The following is a 21,524-nucleotide window of genomic DNA, read 5'->3' as shown; positions in this document are numbered from 1 at the left end:
AAAAGCCAAAAAACTACCAAATAAGGAGATAAATTCCTTAAGAGAGTGTATGCTGGAGGCAAGAGAGAGAGAGAGAGAAGTAACAATGAGACAATTTGTTTAGCGATAGATGTACTCATGAGAAGCATCATCGTCAAAAATTGTCAAACTCAAATGGAAAGGGATTCAAGCAGGCTACATACTGACTCAGAAAAAACACATTTTGATATTATCTTTATCATTTTTCATGTATTTTTGTTAAACATTTCCCAATTACTTTTTAATCACATTGAAGCCCACTTGGACATTTTGCCATTTGCACGAGTCCTACCACCTGCCCAATTTTTACATCTCTGGTATAGAAGATAAAAGGCTATCTTAGTCAGGAAGATGTAGATGGAAATTCCTGCCTCTGTTGCCCTTGGCAGCTGTCTAAAATTTGCAGTTGCAAACTAAATTCAGAGATGCACTAGTAGAGGGCATTTCACCACTGGGTCTTCTTCATGAGGATGAAATCACGCCACAGGTTCAGATAAAAAAAAACAATAAAAACCACCCACACTGCCCTCCATCAGCCCAGATGTATTCAAAGGGAGGAAATAAATGAATGGATATGGGTCTTTCTCTTTAACCATATTTTGGCACCAAATGCTCAGAGTTTGAGTAAACTGAATTAAATAGGACCAACTATTTCTACATGTTGTCATGTTCATAGAATTTATTACCTGAGAATGAAGAAATGAGTTCCAGCTTCAGTTAAAAAACTGAAAAAATGGCCATTTAAAATGAGGTACAAGTAGCACTGGATAGGTGAGCTTCTTAGGTATGATTTCTGAAAAACACAATCATATGAAGGTTATTTGAACAATGTTCAATCTTTGAAAAGTGATATGCTATTTTTCATAATTCCCTATGGTTAATTCTCCTTACTGGCACTAACAGGACATCATTTATTAAATTCCTACCATGAGCCAGACACTGAACTAAACACTTTACAAAAATCCCATTTGTTCTTCACAACAACCCTACAAGATAGGTGGCTTTTATCTCCCTTTTATAATTGGGGAAACTGAGGCAGGCAAGTGATTTGCCCAGGGTCACTTGGTAATAGGTGTCTGATGTTATATTGGAACTCAAACCTTCCTTTCTGCAGCCTCAGAAGTCTGTCCACTGTACCACCCAGTTACCTCTAAGCAGCATTTGAAAGCTCATATACAATCCACCAGTAACATGTCCATTCACTCATTCATACATTCACTCACTTATTTCTTATAGGATTTGCTTGGGCCACAAGTAACCTTTTTCCACTCTAGAAGGATAATTGACTAAAGGCAGAACAGGAGCAACTTACTTCTACACATAACTGATTCACAAGGCAGAGAATCAAAAGTCTTGGAGTCCAGCTAGTCTAGCTCCCTCATTTTACAAAATGGGAAAATGAAGCCTGACGAGGTTTAATGATTTTCCAAGGTCACAGATTTAGTAAGGAACACAGCAGGGATTGCAGTCAGGTGTCTTAATCCAATAGCCTTTACCTCTACCATCTCTGCCTTCTCTGCCAATGGAGAATCCATGAAACCTAGGTTTTAGAGTTCTGATGGCTCTGAAACTTAAAACAAAAACTCACAGTGTACTAAGAAATTCTGGCAAATTTTACAAATATTATCTACTTTATTCATCAGAATAATCTTCAAATTTATATTTATAAATGGGGAAACTGAGGCTTGGTGAGATGAAGTGACTTCCTAAAGTTCATACAATCCAATAAGAATTTTACAAATGCCTTTATTTGATAATGAAACAAAGGTCAAAAGGGGAAAAGTCTCTGTTCTCATGGACCTTCTGGTTGTTATTGCTTAGTCTTTTTCAGTCACATACAACTCTTTGTAACCCCAGTTGGGTTTTTCGTGGCAGAGATACTGGAATGGTTTGTCATAGTCTTCTCCAGCTTATTTTGGAAACGAGGAAATGGATTCAAACAGGGCTAAGTGGTTTGCCCAGGTCCCACTGATAGTTGTCTAAGGCCAACTGAGTCTTCTTGACTCCAGGACTGGAGCTCTATTACACTGTACCACCTAACTTCCCTCATGGAACTTCTATTCTCCTGGGAAAAAGGAGATAACTGATCGAGTCTTCCATTAAAAGACGGAATGTCCCATGTTAGGGAGGATGTAAATGGTAAAGATGGGGAAAGCTCTAAATCAGATGGTAAAAGATGAATCCAGGGCCATGTCCAGACCTACAAATTAAATCTGACAAATTTTCTACTCTTATGTTTCAATGAGAATAATAATTAGATATTTTGAAAGTCTAATAATATCGGTATTACCATCTTCCATGAGTATAAGTTTGTGTTACTTTTATTGTGTTTGTTCTGAAAATGACAATTCAGGTCATGAAGCTAAAAAGAGATCACCTAAAATCACACAAGTTCAATTTCACTTTTGGTCATCTCCTTGGTTTGAGTTTGTATTTGTGAGTGTGAGTTTATCTGTTAGCTTTTGCTGCCATTCTGTTAGCCTTGAAGCATCTAAAGAAGCCTGTTTGGGTCAGTGTAACTAAAAGCAGGTAGACAGACGTTGGCATAAAAATGTCAAATTTAATTTATGCCTAAAATAAGGTCTGACTATAAATTACAGAGAAGGGGATGACCTGCACTGGTAGAATTCCTGCATCCAGGAGTTCCCTTTACCAATGAAATCACAAGTTTGGTCTTATAGATGTTGCTATAAAGTATGTCATTTGTTATCATGTAATAGAACTAATTTTCCAAGGCACACCCCCTATTTAAACTACTTAATTTTTCTCGACACTATTCCTATAGCCAGATGGCTGCCACCAAATAAACAATCATAACCATTTAAACAGAAAGGAGAGTTAGCTAGTGTAACTGAAAGATGAGAAAGCACAAGACTGTGTCTTAACTTATATCTTTCCCATTAAACAATGTCATGTAAAACAATAGTATAAATATGAAACTCTAATTTATATAGCTTGCATATTACTTTTAGGATAAAATATAATTCGAAGCAAGTTCTACTATGTGAAATTTTCCTAACTATGATTTATACAGTTTACAAAAAAAAAATTAAACATGATTCTGACTCCAAATGTGAGAATGACAAAGAACGGATTAGCAATGCTTTTAGAGAAACACCTTTTAAATTCATGGGAATTACTTAGAATGAATTTAATCAATAATAAAAGAGACTCATATAGAAGCAAATCAACTTTCACTTAAAATGATTAACCTAGAACTCCCAATAACATGGGGGCATTTATAAGGGCATGTTGGGATATGCTAGGCCTCTTAATTCTCATGAAGCATTTATTATGTGCCATCTTGCAAAAAGAATGATACCAATACAATCCCTGTCCTAAGCCACTCATTCTATGACTGAGGGAGATATTCAGTTATCCCTGAATGGGTGGAGGAAAGGATGGGGAAGAATTATGACCATCTCCCTTCTGGGCACATCTCTGCTCTATGGCTAGGTTTTATCATTAGGTTTAAGTAAAGTTTCAAGAAAAACATGGCTAGATGACCCCAGGAAATTTTTCATCTTGCTGGTGTGATTATATTAAAGCTCTGGCCAACTCTTCTAGAATGGTGTTCTCCGCAGCCAAATGGCTATTTTTCTTAGTGGACAAAACTCTAATTGCTCATAACAATAACAGCCCACAATTTAAACCGCTTTCCTCTTAGAAAGATGTTTTCCCATAGACGAACACATCTGAGCTTCACAACTACCCACCTGTGCTGAGTAATTATTATCAAATTTGGCTCATGATATTTCTTTACACATACTCCCCAGTCCCCAATGTTGAGGATGATAATGCAAGGTTATTTTTTTTTCTCTGCCTAATTTCCTCCATGGTGGGCTGCCATTATCATAAGCAGCCAGGCTAAACTTATGACAGCTTGCTAAGGGCAGGTGAAGAGATGTGACCAGAATTTCACTAAATTCTGTTGGCTGAAAATTTTGCCCCTGGGCATGCATAGCTCTTCAGTGTTTTTAACAAGCTTTCAGAGGACAAAACTTGGGGAGAACTCTATTGCTACTGCTGCTGCTAAGCACTTCAGCAGGCTGGGAAGCTAAACTGAGGGGATGAGAAATTATCCGCTATGTCTGATGTTTAAATGGATGAAACATATTCAATAAGTCAAGCTCTGCTAAATGCTGAGGATAGAAATATAAAAGTAAAGGTAGCCCCTGACCTCGAGTTTACATTTTATGGGAACACAATATGCAGAGGTCAGGGTAGAAGTACTTTGATCCAGAAAGCTACAGCAATGATGAGTGTTTTGAAAGAACAAAGATTGATTCAATCATGGTTCCAGAAAGGTCTAAGAAGGAGAGAAAGGCAAAGAATAGGGAGTAAAGTGGGTGGGAGAAGGGGTCAATAGGATTTTCTTAAATTCTGGTCTAGGAAAGGGAGTTGCCAAATGGGATAGAGGGCTCTCAACATAGCAAGATAATAAAGCATTAATATACCACATATTTTTCAGCTTTTCCCCAGTTGATGGCTACATATGAGACGTTTCCAGGTCTTTGTTATTACAGACTGCTACTATGAATATTTTGGCATAACCGGAAACTCTCAGATTTCCTTGGGTTATAATGATCCTGGGTTCTTGAAAGCTCTGTCTAACACAAAGTAATCTATAGAATCATAGATATAAGCTGGAAAAGACCTTAGAAGCCACCAAGTCCAATGCTCTCATTTTACAGATGAGGAAACTGAGATTCAATGTGTTTAACTGGTTTCATCCTAAGGTCAAACTCTTAGGGGTGTTGTCAACCCACCTGAATTTATACATCAATGATTAACAAACTACCTCCCCCAAGTTATACCCCTTATTTCCCGGTGATTCTGAACCCATAGTTGTCACTATCTAAACTATGTTCTCCATCTTCCACACCTTTCATCTTCTGGATCTCACAGAGATCTAACTCCTCCTGATGGCACAGTCTTCCTTGACCATTCTTTCTAGTGCTGGTTGCACTTTCAATTATTCCTCTGACTCACCTGTAAGAAAGCTGGGCTACTCTTTGATCTATATTGCTACATTCAGGTTATCTTTCTTTCACCATCATTCAGTAACTTATTCTGTGAGGTCCACTCAATACATATGAACCATCCAATCAAAATTCTGGTGGTTGTTTTCTACCAACTTCCATGACACTCCTCTTATTTCCTCAGTAAGTTAACTGCCCAACTCAGACTCTATCTACTCCCCAACTCCTACTCTTATACAAAGAGACTTCTAGATAGATAGATAGATACTCTCGCAATTTCTCAGTTTATTTCATAGGATCTGTTCCTCCATTCCACCTTAGTTCTATTCATTTGGTCAGATATATGCTCTTGCCTTCATCCACAAATTTACCTCTTCCCTGTTAATGAACTCTGAAATTCTATTTCATAATCATAATCTATTGTCATTCCACCTCTTCCTCTGCCTTAAAACCCTGTACCATATTCTTCATCCTTACAATGACCTCCAAACTCTCAACCTCTCAATTCTCTCCCACATTATCACCCTTGCACTAGCTATACTCTCCTGCCTTTCCCATCTTTAAACCCTTGCTAAACTAGTTTAATTCTACACTTTCCTCTTTTCTCTAGTCTCTGCCCTCATTAACCTATCACAAATTTTACCCTATCAAGCTATAGCCCCTGGTTTTTTTTTTCTCCTAATTACACACAAACTGCTCAGCAAAGATGGAGAAAACATCATGACCAGGCTTTTATTGTTGCTACCACATACTTTCATGTCTTCCTAATTAACTCAATATCTCACTTACTAGAGTGACTTTTCCAAATCTTTTCATCTCTCCTTAAACTTTCTGTGACTCCACATTCCACCATCTTCTCAGCTAAATGAAGCTATTCACCAAGAGCTCCTTTTTCTCTCCTCATCTCTCATCACTATGATCTCTTTGACTACTACCTGCTCCTTCACCTGTCTCACAGGAAGACATGGCTCTTCTCATTGTCAAGGTAAACCTATCTACATTGCACAAGGGATCCCCTCCCTTTCTGATTTTTTCCATAAGACTTCTTCTTTTATCATTTTCTCATTCTCACTTTCCTTCAATCTTTGCCTATCTACTTAATGCCTACAAATATGCCCATGTCTTTCCTACCCTCAAAAAACCCTCTTATTTGATCTATCTATTCTCACTAGCAATTATCCCATATCTCTTCTACCTTTTATGGCTAAACTCCTTAAGAAAACCACCTACAACTGGTGCCCCCATTTCCTTTCTTCTAACTCACTTCTTACAATCTGTCTTCTGACCTCATCATTTAACTGAAATTTCTCTTCCCAATTATCAGTGATCTCTTAATTGCCAAACCAAATGGCCATTTTTCAATTACCATTCTTCTTGACCTCTCTCTATAGCCTTTAATTGATCACTCTCTTTTTATCAGTTGATGCCCAATAGATTTGGCTCCATACTCTTACTTTCACCCTATGCATATCTACCTTCCTCATGTGTGTTTCTTGCAGACAGCATATGGTAGGCTTTTGGATGCTAATCCACTCTGTTATTCACTTGTGTTTTATGGGTGAGTTCATTCCATCCACATTCAGAGTTATAATTACTAGCTGTGTATTACCCAGCATTTTGATTTCTACTCCTGGTCCTGCCTTTTCTTCTTTCACTATTTTCTTCTACACCAATGTTTGCTTATAATCAGTCCCCCTAGTTCCCACCCTTATTTTACTTCCCTTTCTACCCCCCTCCCTTCTTATTCCCCCCCCTTATTTTCCCCAGTTGTCTTTTTAAAATTGCCCCCCCACCCTCTCCCTCCTTTGTACTGCTTCAATTCCCAGCAGTCCGTTTTTTTACCCTTCTATTCCCCTATAGGGCACAAATCTATTTTCTGCCCCAATGGATTGGATTGTTCTTCCCTCTTTGGGTCAGTTTCAAAGCACATAAGAGTTGAGTATTTCCTATCTTCAACATCTTTACCCTTCCAGTGTATCGATGTTCTTCCCCCTCCCACCATGAGCTTCTTTGTGACATATGAATTTACCCCCATTTGTTTCTTTTCCCAATTCTTTTAGTATTAACCTCTTTTTTTTTAGCTCTGGTTGTATATGTATATGTATATATATACATATACATATACATACACACATATATATATATTTATACATGCATATATCTATATACCTATTTATGTCTTGTCCTTTCATCCTATACAGTTTGTCACTGTTCCCTCTAAGTGTAATTCTTCTAGCTGCCCAGGTGATAGCAACAGTTTTTAAGAGTTACCAGGGGGCAGCTGGGTAGCTCAGTGCATTGAGTGTCAGGCCTAGAGACAGGAGGTCCTAGGTTCAAATCTGGCCTCAGACACTTCCCAGCTGTGTGACCCTGTGCAAGTCACTTGACCCCCATTGCCTAGCCCTTACCACTCCTGTGCCTTGGAGCCAGTACACAGTATTGACTCCAAGAAGGAAGGTAAGGGTTTAAAAAAAAAAAGTTACCAATGACCTCTTTTCTTATAGGGATACATATCATTTTATCTTATTGAGTCTCTTAAAATTTTTTTGTTGTTGTTTTGTTTTGTTTTTTCTTTCCCCCCTCTTTTTTAATTACCTTTTCATGATTCTCTTGAGTTCTGTGCTTGGACATCAAATTTTCTGTTCAGGTCTGGCCTTTTCTTTATGAATGCTTGGAATTCTTCTATTGTGTTGAATGACCATACTTTCCCCTGTAAGAATATAGTCAATTTTGATGGGTATTTGATTCTTGGTTGTAGACCTAGCTCCCTTGCTTTCCAGAATATCATATTCCATGCCTTTCGGTCCTTCAGTGTGAATGCAGCCAGATCCTGTGTTATCCTCACTGTGTTTCCATGGTATCTGAATGGCTTCTTCTTGTAATATCTTTTTTTTTGGTCTGATAGTTTTTGAATTTGGCTATAACATTCCTGGGTGTTGTCAGTTGGGGATTAAATATAGGAGGTGATCTGTGGATTCTTTCAATCTCCACTTTCCCCTGTAGTTCTAGGATATTGAGACAGTTTTCCTGAATAATTTCCTGTAGTATTATGTCCAGGCTTTTTCTTTTGTCATAGTCTTCTGGTAGACCAATGATTCTTAAATTGTCTCTTCTTGAATGATTTTCTAAATCCTCTGTTTTGGGAATGAGATGCTTCATATTTTCCTCAATTTTTTCATTCTTTTCATTTTGTTTTATAGTGTCCTGCTGCCTTGTGAGGTCACTTAATTCCAGTTGTTGTATTCTGGTTCTTAAAGACTGGATTTCATCCCTGACTTTTTGTTCATCCTTTTCCTTCTGGTCTGATTTTCTTTGAAGGTCATCTTTCATCCTCTTTACCTTATCTTTCATCTCCTTTGCCTCATCTTTCATCTCCTTTGCCTCATTTTCCAGCTGGTTGATTTTGGCTTTCAAGACACTGTTTTCTCGTTTTAGTTCAAGTACCTGTTTCAGTGACTTATCTTACGACTTATCTTAATTTTTAAGTTCTTCTCCCAATTGTCTTCAACCTCTCTTAATTGTGTTTTGAGTTCTTCCACAGTCTGTATCCAACTGGCTGGAATTTCTGATTTATCGTTTGCTGATCTCTCCCCCTCTGTTCCATTTCCTGAGTAGAAGCTGTCTATTGTAGTTTCTTTCTTCTTTTTCTGTTGTTTGCTCAAATTCACCCCCTCTTTACTTCTTTACTCCCCATATTTGTCTGTGATCTTGCTCCTCTCACTTTTTTTTTTGGTTTTTGGGGCTTCTGTCAGACTCCCCTCTTGGAGATTTAATAGGAGATCTCTCGGTGTAGTCTCTGGTGGGGGGGCTTGAGCTTCCCTGTCCTCTGGAGGCTTTTGATTTGATTAAAGTCCAGCAGTCAATGAGGATGGGTGTGGAACCTGGGCTTCCCTGAGTTCTGGGGACTTTTTATGGGATTAACTTCAGCTTAGTTAGGCTGGGTGTGCTCTGAGTCCAAAACTTCCTGGAATGCTGGAGCAAAAATGGAGGATCTCCACAGCTCTGGCCAGGCTGCCAGGTCTATGCTCCCTCTCTAGCTCCTTCCCTGCCGTCTGTGTTGGATTCTCTGAACTTGGCCAGCCCTGCTCACAAGGTATGCCCTTCAGAGCAGCACCTTTGCCCACCCAGAAGTTCCCACTGCCGCTGGAATCTCAGCGCTCTGGGTGGGAGGGGGGATGAGTCCTGGGACCTTCCTTCTATCTTCCCCTTAAACCCAAGTGTTCTCGGATTCCGGCTTTTTTGGAGGTTTAACTTTTGAATTAAGTCCAGCAGGAGGGTTCCTTGGCTCTGTCTTATTGTTAAGTTTGATTTTCAGTCCTCTGGGAGGATTTAGTTTGTGATCAGTTAGGAAGGGTATTCAGAGGTCTGAACTTCTGCTCCTTCTAGGCCGCCATCTTGACTCAACCTCTCTGATCACTCTCTTCTGCTTAATACTCTTTTCTCTAGGTTTTTTCATTACATATACTCTAATACTGGTTCTCCTATTGCCTATATGATTACTCCTCAGGCTCTTTTCCTGAATGTTAACCTAGATCATACCCACTATTCATATTGGGACCCCCAAAGGGCTCTGTCTTTGATTCTCTTTTCTCCTCCTTTTTTTTTTACTTGATTGTATAAGCTCCCAAGGATCTAATTATCATCTCTATACTGATATGTTTTAGACTACTTATTCAGCCCTAACCTCTCTCCTAAACTCTAGACTTGCAGGTATGACTTGTAGATATCTTAAACTCATTATGTCCAAAACTGAACTCAATATCTTTCCTTCCATTTGGAGGAAAGTGTCTCTTCTTAAATTTCCACCATCTTCCTAGGTTCACAATCTAGGTGTCATCCTTGATTCTTCATTCTCTCTCAGTTCATACAGTCTAATGCTAATACAGTCTAATACAGTCCTGTCAAGTTTGCCTTTGTAATATCTAAACTCCTTTCTCTCCTCTGACACAGCCACCATTCTGATTCAGGTCCTCATCACCTTAAGCCCTGCTGGTTGATGTTCCTATTTCAAATCTGTCCGAAGTCCAGTCCATCTTCCACAAAGCTATCAAAACAGTCTCTCTCAAGTGCCAGTCTGACCATGTCAACCTCCTTATTCAATCAACTCCGGTGACTCCCTAATACCTCCAGGATCAAATAAAAATTATTATTTGGTACCTCCAACACTAGAACTCTGTCACTGAGGTATACTGCTTTCCTTGCTGTTCTCGGAATAACACACTATCTTCTGGCTCTTTACCATTTCCCATGCCTCACATTCTCTCCTTCGTCATCTCTAACTCCTGCCTTCCCTCACTTGAAGTACCAGATAAGATCTCACTTTTTTATGAGAAGCCTCCCCTGATACTTCTTAAAGCTACCCTTTCCTTGACTCATTGCCTTCTATTTGTCTTGTTGGTACATAGATGTTCCATGTTGCCTCCCCTATTAGACTGTGATTTGAAGGCATGGACTGTCTTTTGCCTTTCTTCCCCAGGTTGTATGTAACATTATGTGCTTGGCACATAATAGGCACTTAGAAAGTAGTTACTGACTAACAGTTAACATGCATCTGAAGTGGGTTTTAACCCAGGTTTTCCTGACTCCAATACTATACTTGTTCCAGTAGTGCCCATTGCCTTTCTTGACAGGAGACTGCAAGTACTTCAGTAATGACTAGATGCTAAATTATGAAACCATGTGAAAATTAATCATTACTTTTAAGCAACAATTTTTAACCATTCAAAAACTTATTTTTTCATTGTTTTAGGTAGGAATTTAAATCAAGACAAGAACTTTTGCTGCTTTCATATGGTTTTAATTCAAAAACTAATCAAAAAGTTCCTCCTTTTTCTAGCTCTGGCTACACAAAAGAAACACATGAAATCTCAACTTCAAAAATCACTTTGACTATAAATATTATACATGAGTGTTCAGAAAAGAATTCCAAATAGAAACACCATAGTGAGTGAACAATATGTTGGGTTACGAATAACTTACCAGGGCCCACCTCTGCCTGGAGCATTTCTGGAATGACTAATATTGTTGATGCTTTGGGAAAATGGGAACATTAATACACTGTTGGAGTTCTGAATTGATATAGCTATCTGGAAATCAGTGGGAAATTATGCTCCAAAAGTCACTAAATTGTACATAGCCTTTAACTTAGCAATACCATTACTAGAAGTACATCCCATAGAAATAAAAGAGGATAATGACCCATGAGTATAAAACTATAGCAGCATTCTTCATTCTGAAAAATAATCAGAAACTAAGGGGATATCGACCAATTGGGGAATGACTAAACAAATTATGGCATGATTAGAAGTTAAGGAAGTTGGTGCTACAGAAACTTGGAAGGCTCATACAGATTTGTTAAAGTGAGAAGAACAATAACATACTATGACATCAATATTATAAAAATGGTTTTGAAAGTCTTAAGAACTCAGAACATCACAATTATCATGATTCCAGAGAACCAATGAAATGATAGAGAGAAGATAAAATAAGAATTGAATATTTATGGTCATGGGCAATATGAAAATTTTTCTATTTGGCAATGCTTACTTTTTTACAAATGTTTTTAATTCTTTGGGGAGTATGAGAAGGAGAAAAAATGCTTGATAATTGAAAAATAAAGTAAAAATGAACTTATTTGAAAATAAAAATATTCTATTGGTTCTTTTTTATTTTATATTACATATTTTAATATATCTTTCCTTATTTTAAGCTGAAAATCATTTCTAAAACAAAGATATTTTTAGAGGAAAAAATTCATTTTGGCAAAACTAATCAACACATTAGCTATAGCTTGACAACTTGCACAATAATCTTCACTCACAGCCAGCCACTCCTGTGATCAAAGGAAGGAGATACATTTTTTCAACTTAATTTATCCATTGCAATTATATAATATTCAGCCTTTTTACCTTCCATTTATATAATTATAGTTATTATGCATGTGTATACACATGTATACTTTACATGTATATACACAAAGATATATATTCATTACCTGGCTCTGCTTACTTCACTCTAGCTCACATCATATAAGTCTTCCTATGCTTCTAAGAATTCTTCATATTTATTGTTTCCAATGGCATAATAATATTATATTTCCTTCATGTGCCAAAATTCATTCAGCCAATCTCCAGTTGTTGATCACCTACTTAGTTCCCCCTTATTCACAAGAGAGCATCTATTTTCATTTGTACAGATAACAAATTTTCAGTTTTGCCGTTTCCTCCCTACCTCCTCCTTGTTTTTTTCCCCCATTCTTTTTTCTCTTCCATAATTTTATATTACATCTAGGCCATCATATTACTCAGAGAATCCATCAGTTTATTAAGATATTAAGCTCCACCAAATGTCCTAAGCTGTCATAGCATGGTACATTTTTAACCCTACTCTATTTCAAATTATTTTATTTTATTTTTAAAATATATATTATTGACATCATCTGTCTTTACAAAGTTGAAATGACTTGGCCACAAAATCATTTCAGATCCCACCTCCTGTAGATTGAACCCTCCCCTGTGAAAAAGAAAAATAAGTGAGTCAAAGAATTCCATATAAGGATGACATCTAATGATGTCTTGTCAGTGTCCTATTGTGGTTGTCCCCTTCCTCTGTGTGGCGGAAGAGAGCTATTCTCTGGGACTTTCATTAGGTTTTCAGTTATGCAGAGTTCAGATTCCTGTTTGTGATCTCATTTATATCTGCTAAATCATAAATAGGGGTTTGTTTCTGCCACTTTCACTTTGCATTGGTTTACATAAATGTTCTTGTTTCTTTGTATTTCTCATCATTTCTAACCATATAAAACTATTCCATTATCTTCATACACCATAGTTTTGCCAGCCATTCCTTATACAATGGGAATCTACTTTATTTTTCATTCTTTCCTACGTGTTATGAATAAACATTTCTGTATTTATGTATTCACACATAAACATGTACAAAGGTGTTATATGCATATATATAAACCTATTTTGTTTTCATATTTTTGTATATTAAATATCTATGTATCAGTTCATCAATTTTTGTTTATCAGTTTATCAATTGATAACTTCACTATGAACTGATCTAACCATTTGGAGAGCAATCTGGAATTATTTCCAAAGAGTTACTAAGTATACCAAAGCAATAGCACCATTAGTTCTGTTTCCTAAAGTGATCAGGAAAAAATAAAAAGAACCTATGTGTTCTAAAATATTTTAGCAGCTTTCTCTGTGGTGTCAAAGAACTGGAAATTGAAGGAATATCCATCAATTGGGGAATAGCTAAACAAGTTGTAGCATATGACTGTAAGGGAATACATAAGAAATGGCAAGCAAGTTATTTTTTTTTAAACAACATGATTAAAAGCCTACATGGAATTTTGAAGAGTGAAATGAGCAAAACCAAGAGAACATTATATACAATAATACAAAATGTTTTTTGAATATTAACTATTGTGTATGTCCACCTCCAAAGAAAAAATTGATAAATAGAAACAATCAAAACATAGTTTTATATATACTTATATCTTTTTGTCAAATGATTCCTTCTCTAGCACAGAGAGTGGAGGGAAAAAGGTAGATACCTGAGAACTTTAATGTAATAAAGAAATTAATAATTTAATTTTAATGTGTATAATATATCAATGTTACACTTATTTATGTATGTATTTTGTACTATAAACACATATTATATACATGTATGTATTTACTATAAATTTTTATATGTACAAATAAATGTATTTAGTTATGTATAGTTTAGTATGTATGTACAACATCTTTTTTCTGCTCCTGACTTCTCTAGGAAATATTCGCAGTAAGAGAATTGCTAAACCAAAAGCTATACAAAGTTTATTCACACTCAACATTGAACTGTGATTTTTCTGTTTCCATTTTTGACAGGCTTAGAAAAGTGGTTTTGGGACAAGTGACAGATGCCAGTTTCTTGATATGAACACAGCCTTTTGGGACCTGTTCCTACTCTGTTTTTCCCCTTCAATTTAGTCATGTGGCTTTAGTAAAATAGCAAAGATTGGGGTAAAAGGATCAGAAGGGTAGGAGGAACATTTATAGTGTGTCTTGAGAGCATTGAAAACAGTCTGTCCCATCCCCATTTGACAGATGAAGAAACTAAGGTTAAGAAAAGTAAAGTGATTTGCTCAAGGTCACAAATGTGGCAGCCAGGAATTAACTACATGCCGTTTCCAGTCTATCTCATTTTAAAAATCTTTCTTTCATTTATTTTTATTTTTTTACTTTTATTTTTAAATATTTTCCCATGTTTACATGATTCACATTCTTTCCCTCCACTCTTCTCTCCCCAGTCTATCTCATTTTCAGTGAATGATGGGGTTTAATTGGATTGTCCATCTAATTAAAGCAAATTGTTCCTGGATCTAATTGTAAATATTTGAACACCTGAAAAGAATTAAAAGTAGGGACATAAAGCAATTAAAATTATACACATACACACATTATGTATTTATAGGTAACTAGAACTGGGTCTACATTTCTACATGAGATCAAACTGGACAAATAGTTTAGGAGAAAGGGGAACTTGGATTTGGTAATCTGACAGTTTCACATCTTATGGCGCAGTGGGGAAATACGTAGAAATACAAAAAAACCCTCTGTGACATGCATAAACCTAGTCTTTTTTAAAATTCTCTCATTCTTAGTGACCTCATCAATTCTGATAGATCTAATTATCATATTTATATAGATGACTTAACAGGTAGCTATCTGGCCCCAGTCTCTCCCTTAAGCTTCAGTCCCATAATACAAATTGTCGATTGAATATTTCAAACTGATTGTCTTAGAGGTGTCTCAAATTCAACATTTTCAAAACAGAATTCATTATCCCTTCCCTATATCCATTTTCCCCCCTGAATTTCTCTATTTGGGTTGAGGATATCACCATTCTTCTGGTGTCTCAAGTCTGTAACATGGGGTTACCTTCAACTATTTTCTTTCACCTCACTCCACATATCCAACTAGTTGTCATATCTTACAGTTTCTACCTTCACACCATCTTTCATATACGGGTCCTCTCTCTACTCACATAGCTACCAACTTGATTCAAAATCTCATCATCACCCCTCACCTATAATAGCCGCCTCATTATTCTCACAGCCAAAAATTTTCCCTTTTTCATTCCAAATTCCAATCTGTTCTGGAATGATTTCTCTTAAATTCTAATCTATCTTATTTTGTTGCTCAAAAAACCGTGGTAGCTCTGCTCTGTTTTGATTTTAGAGCCCTATATAATCTCATACCACTGTATGTTTCCAGCTTAATTGGACATTGCTCCCTCTCCCACTCCATCGGCTATCTCTGTTTTTTCTCCTGGTCATCTCATGCCTGGAATGCACTTCCTCCATAGCTCAGTCTCAATGAAACCCTTCTTCAATATGCAACTCAATCATTCCTTTCCATATGAAGCTTTTCCTTATCACCCCTTCATAAATGTTAGTGTCTTTCCTCTAGACTTTATGTATTTTTCTAATTGTTCTCTTTATATTTATACCACCCCCACCATAAATGGTAGTGCTTTCCCACTCTAAATACTCTCTGTCTTTTTCTATTTATTCTACATATCCTTACATGTATACTTGTTGTCTCCCCTGTTTGCATGTGATCATCTTTTGAATAAGGCCCTGCAGAAACCACACACTGCACCAAAAGATCCAGACTGAACTTTGGGATGTAGTGAAATTGAACTGTAGGGGGTTGAATGCATTTATTTTGAATGTAAACTCTTATGCCAAAGGGGATTGCCCCCAAACTGGCTTATCAATGAGCCCATCAATCATTGGATTTGCTCTCTTTCTCTTTTATTTCCCTTTTATCCCCAAATTATTGCAATTTCCCCTTAGAAAGTACAATATTATATGTACCTCTACTTCAAGATCTTTAGAGATATAAGTTGGTTATATATATTGATTCACTGGGGAAACTAGGCATATGAATGTGGGAGATTTCTACATGCTTGTTTTCCAATAGAATCACATGGAGGATTGTGTAATTAGGATTTGCTCCTGAGAACACTAAATCCCAACTTCTCATGTTCCCTTTCATGTTACATGCTAATGTAGGGAGGGTATAAGTTTTGTGTAGCTCTGTCCCTTGCTCGCTTTTCCCCTGATCACAGTTTGTGGAGGTGGGATGAGTCCCAGGTGGAAGAATTTTTCTCATGTATCTTCACTCAGCCTTTAACTTTTGTTCTTATATTTTCCTACTTCAAGTGATATAAACCAACAATTATTTTCTTTCTGCTTGATAATAGTAGATAAAATCAGGGGACCTGGGTTACTCTTAGACAAGTAATTTTCTATTTCTTCGTCTCAGTTTTTCTATCTAAAAAACTAGGGGTTGAACTTAATGAACTGTAAGTGACCCTTCTCACTTCATAGTTATGATCCTAAGAATGCTTCCTAAAAAACTCAATCTAATCAATCAACTGTAAAATTTAAATTAATATCCAATAACTCCACATCTTATAATTTATATGATTTATTAATAATCACTTGAAGTATGTAAACCTTAAAATTTCTTAGACTTATAAATTTTGGAAATTTCACCATTGGGAAATTTCATACTTGAAAATTTTCCTACTGATAGTCTATTGGAATGTGAACCCCCTTGGCATGGGAGAAGGACCCTTCTCCTCCCTACTTAAGATTACTTTAGGACAGAAACCTTTTGCTGAACAATGGAAAGGGCTTTGACCTATGTTTAAGCATAGAACAGGAAGTTCTTTGAGTCATGATTGATTTTAGAATTGATACAATAGAGATACTTGGAATGACAGAACCAGGTCTTGGAACTTCCAATCTCCACCCTACTCAGGGTAACAGGATTTAGGAAGGGCTGCAGCAAAGGATCAAGATTTAATTATTTGAGAATATGACCTTCAACAGACATGTGCAAAGCCATAGACCTCTGGGTGGTCCTGGGTTAAGCTAGAGCCACTATTGGCACAAGGAAGACATGGACAGTGATTGGTAGATGTGAGAACTGAGGGGAGGGAACTTGGATGGTTTCCTTAAAGATAGCGGGGTCTGAGGACTAGGGAGGTGGGAGAGGTTTTGCTCTGAGAGGTTGTGCTCTGAGAAGCTTGCTCTGAAGGAAGCTGGAGGTGGAGGCCCCTGAGACTGTTTCTCCATTTTGGTCACGTGAGTGATAGGGACTGATCTCTTTTCTTTGCCTCAGCTATCTAAGGGCTTGGGCCTTTTGGCCCAGCCTAAACAGAAGGGGTATTTAAGCCCTATTCCTCCCCCCCCCCCTCTCTCTCTCTCTCTCTCTCTCTCTCTCTCCCTCCCTCCCTCCCTCCCTCCTTCCCTCCCTCCTGTTTGTAATTAAACTCCATAAAAGGTTGACTGCTGACTTGAGTTTTCATTAAGGAATTACATAGCTGAATTCCTTGGCAACCTTAAATTAATATATATCAGTCTTTTAAAGTGATTTCCTTGTCACAAGTAGGAAAATACAAGAACAAAAGTAAAAAATTAAAGCCTGAGTGAAGACACATGAGAAAAATTCTCCTGCCTGGGACTCAGCCCACCTCCACAAACCGCATTCAGGGGAGAAGCAAGCAAGGAGAAGAGCTACACAAAACTTATATCCTAAACTTCCAATTCTACATCTTAAATCCCACATCAGCCACACAGAATGTGGTCAGAAAGTAGGATCTCATAATAAGGAAAAAGACTTATACAAAAATATTTATAGCAATGCTTTTTGTGGTGGCAAAAATTGGAAAATGAGGGGATGTCCTTCAATTGGGGTATGGCTAAACAGACTGTGGTAGCTGTTGGTGATGGAATACTATTGTGCTAAAAGGAATAATAAAGTAGAGGAATTTCATGTGAACTGGAACAACCTCCAGGAATTGATGCAGATTGAAAGGAGCAGAACCAGGAGCACATTAGACAGAGTATGATACACTGAGTTAAAATTGAATGTAATGGACTTCTCTACTAGCAGCAATGCAATGATCCAGGAAAATTCTAGGGACTTATGAGAAAGAACATTATCCACATCCAGAGGAAGACGGTGGGAGTAGAAATACAGAAGAAAAACAACTGCTTAATCACATGGTTCGATGGAGATATGATTGGAGATGTATGGAAATAGGTCTTGATCAATTGACACATGTAAAACCCATTGGAATTGTTCATTGGCTATGGGAGGTGGCTGGGAGGAGTGGAGGGAAAAAACCTGAATCATGTAACCACAGAAAAATATTCTTAAATAAATAAACAAATAAACAAAGTAAGATCTCACCATTGCCTATCAGTATTTCATCTCCCTAATTAGAAACCAGAATATCCCCATCCCTTGTTGTCCAAAACCTCACATTCCATCTCTCTCTATGCCTCACTTCTCCTTAACCTATTCTTCATCCACATGGAGAATCATTCCATTCTTTAGTTCTTTCTCAGACCATTAACCATATTCTACTTCACTGTCCTCCAGTCTCACTAAACCCAATAGTTAATCACGTTAACTCTGTCTTGCCCTCTATCCTCTATTCCTTTGCCTCCTGTTTCTTTTACTACTTTTCTTTTGGCATATAGGAGCTATGGTTTACTCCCACCACCTTCCTCCTTCATTGTAGACATTCCTTGCTGAATATAGGAGGGAAAGTCTCACAATGGTGAAGATTACACATTCATATGATCCAATCTCAAGTTGAGCTTTCACTCTATCAAGCCAATCCTTTTATTAGTCTGAAATCATTCATTCTCTATCTTATTCCCCACTGAAGTTAATCCAAAGCCTCTCCTACCTTCCCATAACCATTCCCATGTCAATCTCCATCTTTCATCTTTGGATCTTTTCTCTTATTTTACCAAGGAAACAGGCTATTCAATAGTAGAACTTTCTTCTCCCAATCACTTTATCTCAAAACCCTTGGACATACTCTTTCTTTGTTTCTATGTCAAAGAGAAGGAACTTCCTATTGTCAATGCCAGCTTCTCTAAGTGTACACTTAATCACATTCCCTCTCATCTCCTACAGCAGACTATAATAGCAATCATCCAAAAACTACTTGAAAACCACAGGTATCAGCTTGGTGAAAGATAAGTTTATTAGACCAGCAACTTTCCCCCAACTGTGCCATAATAAAATACAAATAGAAAAAAGAGCTTTGTGAGTTTTAAGAAAAAATCATTGTTAAGATTCATCAGTTGTGAATAGGGGAAAAATTCACAAATCAAACCATGCAGATTTACATTTTTGTAAATATTCATCCATATAGCCTAAATTGCCATATTTATTGCCATATAATTGGGCATAATAATTTTTAATGATTGCCTTATTTTCCTCTTCATTAGAAGTGATGTCTCCCTTTTCATCTTGGATACTGTCAGTTTGCTTTTCTTCTTTCCTTTTTTTAATTAGATTGACTAGTACTTCTATTTTATTTGTTTTTTCAAAGTACCAGCTTCTAGTCTTATTTATTAAATCAATAGTTCTATGACTTTCAATTTTATTAATTTCTCCTTTGATTTTTAGGATCTCAAATTTAGTCTTCATCTGAGGATTTTTAATTTGTTCACTTTCTAGCTTGTTTAATTTGCAATCCCAATTCACTGACCTCTGCCGTCCCTATTTTGTTAATATATGAACTCAAGGATATAAATTTCCCCCTGAGTACTGCTTTGGCTGCATCCCATAGATTTTGAAAGGATATCTCTTCATTGTCATTTTCTTCAATGAAATTATTGTTTCTATGATTTGTTTTTTAAGTAACCAATTTTGGAGAATCGTATTATTTCATTTCCAATTAATTTTTGATTTGCCTCTCCATGTGCCCTTACTAATTATTATTTTCATTGCATTGTGGTCTGACAAGGTTGCATTTATTATATCTGCTCTTTTGAACTTGTTTGCAATGTTTTTATGCCCTAGCACATGGTCAATCTTTGTGAATGCACCATGTGTTGCTGAAAAGAAGGTGTATTCCTTTTTGTCTCTATTTATTTTTCTCCACATATCTACTAACTCTATTTTTTCTAAGATTTCTTTCACTTCACTTACCTCTTATTTATTTTTTTGGTTTGATTTATCTGGTTCTGATAGAGGAAGGTTCAGGTCACCCACTAGTATAGTTTTTCTAACTATTTCCTTGAGCTCCACTAGTTTCTCTTTTAGGAATGTGAATGTTTTGCCATTTGGTGCATACTTGTTGAGTACTGATATTTCCTCATTGTCTAAACTGCCTTTTATCAGGATGTAATTAGTTTCCCTATCTCTTTTGACTAGATCTATTTTTACTTTGGCTTTGTCAGGTATCATGATTATGACTCCTGCCTGCTTTTTCTCAGTTTATGCCCAAAAGATTTGGCTCCATCCTCTTACTTTTACCCTCTGTGTTTCTACCTTCCTCATGTGTGTTTCTTGTAGACAGCTTATGGTACGATTTTGGTTTCCAATCCACTCAGCTATTTGCTTGTGTTTTATGGGTGAGTTAATTTCATTAATATTCAGTTATGATTACCAGCTGTGTATTTCCCAGTATTTTGATTTCCACTCCTACTCCTTCCCTTTCTTCTTTCACTATTTCCTTCTACACCAGTGTTTTGTTTTTAATCAGTCCGCCTAATTCCCACCCTTATTTTACTTCCCTTTCTACCCCCCTCCCTTATTATTCCCCTCTTATTTTTTTACAGTCTTTCTAAACTAGCCCCCACCCTCTCCCTCCCTTGGATTGCTTCCCTCCCCACCAGTCTGTTACCCTTCTACTTCTCTATAGGGCTCAAATAAATGATTTGCTCCAATGTATTTGATTGTTCCTCCCTCTTTGAGTCAATTTCAATGCATGTAAGAATTGGGTATTTTCCATCTCCAACATCTTTACCCCTCCAGTGTATTGGTGTTCTCCCCCACACCTGCCATGAGCTTCTTTGTGACATAAAATTTACCCCATTTTGTTTCTTTTTCTATTTCTCTTAGTATTAACCTCTTTTTAAAACTCTAGTATATATATATATGTATATGATATGTAGCTCCTACAAGAAAAGAGGATATTGATAACTCTTAAAAAAAGAGTTACCAATATCCTCTTTTCTTGTAGGGATACATATCATTTTAACTTATCTGGTCCCTTAAAAAAGGTTTCTGTTTGTTTTCCCCCCTTTCTTAATTACATTTTGATGATTCTCGAGTTCTGTGTTTGGGCAACAAACTTTCTCTTCAGGTCTGGTCTTTTCATTATGAATTCTTGGAAGTCTTCTTTTTAATTAAATGACCATACTTTTCCCCTGTAAAAATATAGTCAATTTTTTTTAAAACCTTTACATTCCGTCTTGGAGTCAATACTGTGTATTGGCTCCAAGGCAGAAGAGTGGTAAGGGCTAGGCAATGGGGGTCAAGTGACTTGCCCAGGGTCACACAGCTGGAAAGTGTCTGAGACCAGATTTGAACCTAGGACCTCTCATCTCTAAGCCTGGCTCTCAATCCACTGAGCTACCCAGCTGCCCCCAAAATATAGTCAATTTTGCTGGTAGTTGATTGTTGGTTGTAGACCTAGTTCCTTTGC

At 36.9% G+C, this 21,524-nt stretch overlaps 1 protein-coding gene across 3 annotated transcripts in view; it reads right to left on the bottom strand.

Moving 5' to 3' along the window:
* The window catches only part of IL15 (interleukin 15), a 181,657-nt gene that overhangs the window by 19,838 nt on the left and 140,295 nt on the right, over positions 1-21,524 (bottom strand). For all 3 annotated transcript variants that reach the window (XM_016423201.2, XM_007496294.3, XM_007496295.3), the window contains exon 3: positions 705-811. In XM_016423201.2, the coding sequence (XP_016278687.1) occupies positions 705-811 (107 nt within the window). The remainder of the gene's footprint in view (positions 1-704; positions 812-21,524) is intronic.

Source organism: Monodelphis domestica, chromosome 6 (assembly GCF_027887165.1).
Source record: "Monodelphis domestica isolate mMonDom1 chromosome 6, mMonDom1.pri, whole genome shotgun sequence".
Lineage (NCBI taxonomy): Eukaryota > Metazoa > Chordata > Mammalia > Didelphimorphia > Didelphidae > Monodelphis > Monodelphis domestica.
The sequence above is the reverse complement of the archived record's forward strand: the minus strand, read 5'-3'. Positions and strand labels throughout refer to the sequence as shown.